The sequence below is a fragment of the Arachis ipaensis genome, chromosome B08, assembly GCF_000816755.2.
Source record: "Arachis ipaensis cultivar K30076 chromosome B08, Araip1.1, whole genome shotgun sequence".
Taxonomy (NCBI): Eukaryota; Viridiplantae; Streptophyta; class Magnoliopsida; order Fabales; family Fabaceae; genus Arachis; species Arachis ipaensis.
In genome coordinates, this window is record NC_029792.2 from 15,902,810 (window position 1) to 15,912,170 (window position 9,361).

General features: G+C 29.0%; 2 protein-coding genes across 2 annotated transcripts; one reads left to right on the forward strand and one right to left on the reverse strand.

The window, feature by feature from the left end:
* Positions 2,219-4,234, forward strand: LOC107610616 (probable sesquiterpene synthase). Its single transcript, XM_021108142.1, has 4 exons — positions 2,219-2,295; positions 2,466-2,607; positions 2,701-2,871; positions 3,938-4,234. Exons 1-4 carry the CDS (start codon positions 2,219-2,221, stop codon positions 4,232-4,234), a joined length of 687 nt encoding a protein of 228 aa, XP_020963801.1.
* LOC110265245 lies at positions 7,952-8,930 on the reverse strand. Its single transcript, XM_021108143.1, has 4 exons — positions 8,922-8,930; positions 8,508-8,588; positions 8,312-8,404; positions 7,952-8,071 (listed from the first exon to the last, which is right to left on the reverse strand). The coding sequence occupies exons 1-4, from the start codon at positions 8,928-8,930 to the stop codon at positions 7,952-7,954; spliced, it is 303 nt and encodes a 100-aa protein (XP_020963802.1).

Below are 9,361 nucleotides of genomic sequence, written 5' to 3' on the forward strand. Positions count from 1 at the left end.
AAATTTAAAAAAAAAAAAAAAAAACTTAATAAAAAATTTTTGAAAAAGAGAAAGAGAAACACCGAATTCATTGGTATAAACAGATAACTTAGCAGTAGAGAACATTCGAATTTGTCACGATGAGTATTAAGCCTGTGCCAATTAAAAAAATCCAGCTCAACTTTGCTACAGACAATGAAGATCGTTGCAAATTTTCGAACAATTTGGCCCTAAATAGTTAGATACTAGTATTTTTATTGATAATACTATTACGGGAATATAAATCTTTTAAAAATGAAGTCGGTCCTAATATTATAGATTATGACACAAAAAATTTATAACATTAAATTATTTTTATAAAATAGTCGTAAGGGATAAATTTTAATTTAATTTGAATATAGTTGGAGAATGTCATGTTTTATATTTTGATTCTTAAATTTGTAATTAGTCATTGATAATAATATATAAGAGAGATAGAGTGAATAAAAGAATAAGAGAGATAGAGAAAAGAAGAGAGACGAGGGAGAGTTCTTTAGTTTTGGAAAAAAAAGATTTGATTTCAATTGTAATAAAGAAATGATATGTGATACATTTTAGTTGTAAAATTAGTTATATATAATAGAATAATAGATATAATAGATATATATAAAAGAGATAAAGTAGTTGAAGGAATGAGAAAGATAGATAAAAGAAGAAGAAAGAGGAGAGAATCCACTAAATCTGCTTAGTCGGTGGGTTTCTGTGGTAAACACCCGCTTTTCTGTTAGTGTTTGTTGAAGTTAACTCATACTGAAAGCAAATTTAGTAAATATTCGCTTTTATAAAAATTTATTTAACAACCAAATTAAATTGAAAAATGATATGCATAACTGAAATATAAAACATTATTAGTACCAGTTTGATTTGTACCTGATTTTATTTAAGAATGACATCGAACCAATAAATTCTTCAATAAATTATCATATAATAATTTTGTTAAAAATATAATTATTTATGTATTTTTTTTATACGTTTAAACTTTTAAATAAAATAGTACCATTATATTGTATTAGAATATTTATCATTGAAAAGTTTAGAATGTGATTCTCGTTATCTTTAAAAGAAAAAAAATATCATGATAAATGTAGATCAAAATGAATAGTTGATCATATTTAGAGAGAAATGACGTATTTTTATTTGCTAATTTTTCACTCCTTTAAATTAACTATTAAACCGAAAACATTTGCAGGAAGTGAACGAAATCATGAAGCAAGAAGTTCAAATGCATAAAGAGAAAGTGAAGATGAATTTGTCTTCTAACGACAATAATATCTTACAAAAACTAAGCTTAATTGATTCAATTCAACGATTGAGTATATCTTATCATTTTGAAAATGAAATTGATAGGATATTAGTACAAATTTACAATGATTTTACTAACAAAGATCTTGTTATAGAGGAACGTGACCTTCACTTTATTACATTACTTTTTCGTTTGCTCCGACAAAGAGGATATAACATTTCATCAGGTATACTGCATGTAAAACTAATTTTAATTTTTTATCTTATATATATAATTACAATATAAAAACTAATAATTATGGATTTATAATAGTTAGTATAAATGTGAATTATACAGATATTTTCAACAAATTCAAGAATAAAAAAGGAGAATTCGATGAAATAATTGTTGTTCAAGATGTTAAAGGAATGTGGAGCTTGTATGAGGCTGCACAATTAAGAGTTTATGGGAAAGATATATTAGAGAAAGCACATGAATTCACATACAATAAACTTAAGTCTATCACCAATCAATTGAGTTCATCTCTTGCTGATCAAGTCAATCAAAGCTTAGTACAACCTTTTCACAAGGCAATTCCAAGAATGAAGGCAAGGTCATATATGTCTTTTTACGAAGAAAGTTCTACGCATGATAAAGTTCTTCTAAAGTTTGCAAAACTAGATTTCAATATGCTACAAAAATGTTATCAGAAAGATGTTGGTAGTGCCACCAAGTAAGTATTTTAAATCTAGCTAAGCACTTTTTATTAGATTTTTTTTTCTTAAAAAAGAAAAGCTCCTATAATCAACAAGACATAACTTTTTGTACGATTACAGGTGGTGGGAAAAGTTAGAATTTTCGAAAAAGGTCCCTTATGCAAGAGAGAGGATAGCTGAGTTATACTTCGTACCATTTGCTATGAACTCTGAGCCTAAATATACTACTTTTAGAAGGGTGTTGGCCAAAGTGACTCAATGGATGACTATAGTTGATGATACTTATGATGTCTATGGAACAATCAAAGAACTTGAGCTTCTCACACAGGCAATCCAAAGGTTTGATTTAACTAGAATTGACCAATTTTATATTATTATGCTACATATCTTAATTAAAAAGGATCTATACTTGATCAATGAGTTTATATTTATTTTGGTCATTATCTTAATAATTTAATTCCACGATCACGTTTCTTTCTTAATTAATTTTTAACCTTTTTGTGTTTCAGATGGGATATTAGTTACATTGAATCTCTTCCAGAGTACTTTAAGGCGATTTTTAATTCAATTGTAGAACTTCTTGATGAAATAATAGAGTTAAATGCTGGAAATGGAGAATCAGACTTGGTGTTGCAATGTCTCAAACAGACCGTAGGCTTTTCTTACTTTTTTTAATTTTAAATTAATTATTATATTCATTAATCATCATTTTAATGAAGTATTCATCAATTAATTTATCTTCAGTTATCTCATTATGCACAAGGTTACATTGATGAAGCAAGATGGTGCCATGAGGGATATATTCCAACATATGATGAGTATAAGGTTGTTGCATCTGCTACTACAGCATATCAAACGCTTACAATAATGTTTATTGCTTTGGGAGAATTTGCAACCAAAGAAACTCTTCACTGGGTTTCTAATAATATTCCACTCATCCTACTAGCTTCGTCACTTGTTAGCAGACTCACAAATGATTTGGCTTCACACAAGTTTTTTTTATCATATTATAAAATAACTTTTCATAAATAGTTATATTGCTAATAGAGTTTAATTTTAATCGGTTGTAAATAACCACTAATTTATTTGAAGTATTGATAATTTTATAAGGGTGTAATGAAGCAATTACTAGTTGTAAAAAAAATTGACTTTTTTTTTTATTTATTAACTTTCACATAATAGTATGATAATATAACTAAGTTGGTGGTGAATATTTACATACAATTATTTTTATATGAAATTTTTAGTTGAGAATTATTATATTGCTAATAGAGTTTAATTTTAATTGGTTGTAAATAATCACTAATTTATTTGAGGTATTGATCATTTTATAAGGGTGTAATAAAAGAACTACTAGTTGTAAAGAAAAAAAACTTAATAATTTTGACTTTTTTTATTTATTAACTTTTGCATAATAGTATGATAATATGATTAAGTTAGTGGTGAATATTTACATGCAGTTGTCTTTATATGAAATTTTTAGTTGAGAATTATATAATTTGACGTATTTGACTAAATTGTTATTTAACGATTTTTAACTAACAACTTTATATAAAAATAACTGCACGTGAGTTTTTACGTTAAGTTGATAGATATAAATTAAATCCATTTGCTACTAATAAGATATTATTACTATTTTATGTCTTAAGTATTATTTTCTAATTCATGGGCCTATAGTATCTTATTTCCATAAATAATTGAATCAATATTAATTTAACAAAGTCATGATTAATTAATTTACACACACAAGTTTTTAGTGGAATATTTTAATACTTTTTGACAATGATATATATGTATAATTCAACTTTTAATTTGAATTTGATCAATTATTTAATTTGTAACATAGTCTTATAAGTGATTTTTGTTAGACCAATAAATAATTAAGTAATTTCACTGAATTTGGTTAGAAAAAATGCATGTACACGTATCATTAGATCTCTGTTTCTAAATCATAGGCCTATTTTGAACCAATTATTTGTAGTTTGAGCAGCAAAGAGAACATGCTGCTTCGGCCGTAGAATGTTGCATGAAGCAATATGGCTTTTCAGAAGAGGAGGCCCATGAATTCATCAAAAAGGATATCAATAATTACTGGAAGGATATGAATGAAGAGTATCTCAAGTTAATTGAATATATCCCAAGGCCAATCCTTGATTGCATTGTTAACCTGGCACGCATATGTGAGTTTCTATATACAAATTTTGGGGATAAAATTACAGATTGTGCACTCTTTAAAGACCACATTATGGCACTGCTTTTGGATCCCGTGGTCGTGTAGACTATTATGGTCCAAATAAGCTTTTGAGTGTTTGGCCTTAATTAATCTTTAATTATATGCATGTATGGTGTTCTCATCCTGTTGTTTTTGTTTGTTTGTATTCTCTTGTAAGGATACCAAGTTCTTTGTCAACGGTTAGTTTTTTTACGAAGTTAAATTCTAAAATGATTTTTGTCGTGCACACTAAATAATTTTCGAAATCCCAATTACATCAATAATTATGTGCTTGAGATTGTTAAAAATGTGTATTACTTTAGTTTCAGATTCGTTTTTTGTTAATAGCTTACTGGTATAATTTGCAAAATTCTGAAAATCAAATTGGTTATCGAACTGCTTTAATTATTGGTTTATTGATTCATAGATTCAATCAGTTTGATCGTAGTTGAACTGAAAAAATCGTTTTATAATAAAATAATAAATAAAATATAAATAAACACATTAAAACATAATCATAGTCTAATATAAATTTTAAAATATTATCCAAATTAAAAGTGATACATAAACCAGAATATTATTATCTCATTCAAATACCACTACAAGAAAAACACTCATTCGGGTACACTTGAAAAGTGTAGCCAAAAGTGAAAAAAAATGATGCCTTAGGCTACGTCTACGCTTTTTGGGCTACGGCTACGCTTTCTGGGGTGATTCCTATTCGGCCGTTGCCTATTCTCAAAGGCTACGCTTTTCTACACCAAGGGCTACGCTTTTGGCGTTTGGAAATAGGGTGCGCTTTTCAAGTGATGCTGTCCAGGACCAAAAGCTACGCTTTTCAACTACCATTTTTATCAGAATAGGCTACGCTTTTCAGTGCTACTGCATCACCTATAAAGCGTAGCCACATTGTATACTATATCTACTCTATATAAGTGTAGCCTTAGGTCCCTCATTTTTTTTTTTTAATTTTCTGTATAACCATAGCTACTCTATATAAGTGTAGCCTTAGGTTCCTCATTGTTTTTTTTTTTATTGAAAGTAATTAATCTACCATACATGTATCCATTCTCAACATTACTCCATCTTAACCCATAAACCACAATGATAAACAGCTTAATCTTCATTATCATCTTCAATATTATCCTGCATAATTATATAGAAAAGTAATTAGAATATTTATAATGACTTTCGCAATTATAAAAATTAGAAAATCAAACTGAAAATAATTAGAAACCAAACTGAAAATAGTTGTATAAATTATCAAAACTATGCCAACTTAAAAAATAAAGTTAGCACAATTCTAGGTGCTACTTCAGTTAGCAGTTTAGCACAAAACTAGAATTACAACAACTAGAATTGCACAAACAATTTTCAGCTATAACAATACAACTTCAAGTGTTAAAGTGTCAATAAAGCCAACAACATATGATTCTCAGCCATAACAATTAACTTAACCATATGCAAATATAAGAGGTATAACATATTATACATATACTTAATATATTATACATATAAAAAAAAGGGGCAAAAGAAATCCTAATATATTATTATTTATTTTAAATAGGAATCCTAAAGTGTACTTTGGTTTTGGTTTTGCAACTGCGTTCTAAGAATTTAATTTTATATGATTTTTTAAAAATCGGCTACTGATTTAGTACACTTCAGAAAAATAGCAAGCAGTAACCAACTTAGAAAAATCATATAAAATTCATCTTTAGTTGGATTCTCCTAAAGTTTGGTGTGGTTGAACCATACTTACCCATCTTTCACCCAGTTCAAGTTCCAGAGCATTTTCACTTCTCTAGAAAAAGTTATGCCTCTCGAAATATGATTTTGTTTTAAGGAAAGGGTGCTGTCGCAGCAGTGAACATCCCTGCTTCCAGAAGACACAACTTTCTCTATAAAATTTTAATTGTCCTAAAATTTGGACATAAAATACTAGACATCCTAATATTTCATTCCTCTTTAGTTTCACCTGCAAAGAGTTTCAGAGTATTGAGATATGTGGTTTTGAAGTTGCTGTTCCAGAATTCGCACAGCATTGTTTCTGCAGAAAATGACCATTTTCTAAAAATCATATCTCCCAAACCACATATCGGAAAATTCTGAAATTTTAGAAAAATAATTTAGACATCTTAAGGTTTCATAGAAAAATAATTTCACTCATTTTGAGTGACTAGATTGCTCCCAGTTTTGTTCACAAATTGCTACCCGAAACTGCATATTCTGCAACATGTAACCTCGGGTTTTGAGAGGTCAAAAATTGATTCCTAGCTTTTCACTCACTCTAACCTTGCATTCTTACTTTTTTTTACCTATTGTAACTTGTTGGAAAGATTAAATCAGCTCCAAGTGCTCAGGATTAATAGCAGAGCGTTGGTGGTGTATCATTGCATTGTGCATCAGCTATTTACCAAGTGGTGTATCATTGCATTGTGCATCAGCTATTTGTCCAACATTGTTATTTATAATAATATTTATAACCATAATCATGTTAAATCGTCCAATGAACTCCCAGGACCACCCATAGAAAGAATAAGGACAACAACAATAAAAGCAAATCCAATTTTCCTGACCAATTATACAACTAGGATATCTTTAGCAATAATCATATTGCACATCACTTGTAAATATCTAATAATATATTAACTGAGACTGAATATTTTTGAAGTTGAATATGTAATTAAACTACAGAGATTATCTCATTAAATAATCCAAATTAATTGAACACAAGAACTCACTTCAGCATAATCAATCTGTCCACCAGCCTTAGTAATACATTGGACCACTAAGTTTCTCAACTTCTCACAATGCACCTGACCATCTGCTGCTGCTGATTTAGCTTTTAACAAAGATTTATTTATGGATAGTGCCTGCAACAGATGGAACGGGGGAAAAAAGTTTTGTTAGTTTTAGCTATAAAGACTTTATAGGCTCAGCGTTACAATTATCATTACTATCATAACAAGTGCTTCATATTAAATACCATGACTACCATGAACTAATTAAAATATACATATCTGAATAAAATAAAATCATAGATTTTGCCTGTCTTTCGTAGAAAAGTGCACATTACGCGAACTCATTGCCAAGCCATCATTCTCACGTGTGATTTCAGAACCAACAATTTTAATGTTAAAATCATGGCCCTTGACCATTTCCTCATCGCGTCCTTGTTAGAGATCACCAATGGCACTTTGGATGCCATTCAGATGGCTGTTTGGAATTGCTAATTATCTCAGTTAAGCGGAACTGCTCTGCTAGCTGGAACGCCAGTTCCCTAGTGGGCGTCACCACCAACGCAAACCAATCCTTTATCTGTTGCAAGAAAATGGAGGGGGAAAACTGCAAGAATACTGACACATTCTGTTGGTTCTAGCAGGTTTGAAATCAGAGCAAAAGAGTAGCTAGCCAAGTAAAAAGGAATATAGACATCAAGTGTGATGTGGCTGATGTGGGTGTCCTTCACCTTCCCCCCAAGTGACAAGAGTGAACATTGCATCAAGAAGCACACTTCGCTAATTATAGAAATTGATTCAGTAAATTCCCTGAGATAACAAAGTACAAAGATTTTAAGCTAATAAATCAGAAAATATCATCTTTTATATTAGTATATCTGGATATAAATTTGTATGATGCACTTGACACTCCTATGTTTAGCATTCTGATTCTTCCAAAGTAAAGGCATTTGCCATATTATAAGGATTTGTTATAGAGTAGACATTGTAATAAACAGAACTGGGAATTATTATATGGTATAAATAAGCTTATTAGTGAATCTCACGCACAATGTTCAATGCCAATTTCCAGCTTCGAATCCAGAATATAATTTTTGAACCACCCAAAAACTTCATATTCCATTTCTTTCTTTCCTTCCATTCTTTTAAAAACTTGATCTATCTATGGATCAATAGTCAGAAAAGATAAATGGAACATTTCAGTGACAGTCCTTTCAGAAGCATAAATAGGTCAGCAGAAACAACTCATATTGTAGTGAACTACATTCTTAAATCAAAAAGGAAATAAACTAAGACATCCAAGATGGGGACAATTCAGTAGCATTAAAACTAGAATGAACATTTTATGCTATGGCCCAACACTGCATTCTTGAAAGTTGGAATCATAATAATACAAACTAACCTGCTTTATGTAGTCATCCAAAAACATTATAGCATAATCATCTTGTCCAGTATTTAATTTGAAAATACGCAGAACTTTGTCTCTCCTTAGAGACTGCACAATTGCACAAATAAGATATATAACCCAATTACCACGTATCCATCAAAGCTTTAATGTTTAGTAAATTAAAACACAAAGATTATGAAATTTATCATACCTCCAATTCCCTGTCCACCTGCGTTCTGTCCTTTACACTGCTATACAACTGGAATTTTAATATAAAAGACTGAACCGAAACCTGCAAAATTCAAACGTCATTTAAAATACATGGTTTTAAATGATAACCTTTCAACATTCTAATTGAAATACAAAAAATAAATTATTAGAAATATAATTATTTGTGTGTTTTATTCTATCAATTTTAATTTTTTATGAGAAGTAATTTCATGATATAATATCGAATTTTTTATGACTTAAAAATTTGGACTTTGACCTTTATTTGTTAATTTCAAAAGAAAAAATTTCAGCATAACACTATAAAAAATCTCAAAAATATTTACACGATTTTAAAAGAGATATTTTACTTAAAAAAGTATACTAGGTAAATGATATATTACGTTAAGCTTTTTACTTGTAACATTTTTACTTATGATATATTTAAATCCCGTTTACTTTATGTTCTGTCTGAATATCAATTGCGGAAACAAATTCTTTATCTATCAGAAATTTAGAATACAAATAAATTCATGCAATTTCAACATATTAAAGAGGGGATAACAAAAGTTTGGTATTCTCCATCATTTCATTAATTACTAGCTAACAACACAAGGGTAGAGTAGTATAAAAGCAAGTACAAAGAATTAAACCAAATTAAAGCTGTAATATTTTGTAAGTATATCTAAACAAAAATATAGAAACATTAAATTGAGAGAGAAATAGAAAAAAAAAAAAACAATACTTCACCTTTTTTAATTATTGAGAGTTTTATTGGATAAAAAATGAACAAATTTTATTTTTAAGATATAGATATAGCTTTTGCATGGAGAACAGTATTGTCGACAGGGACAGATC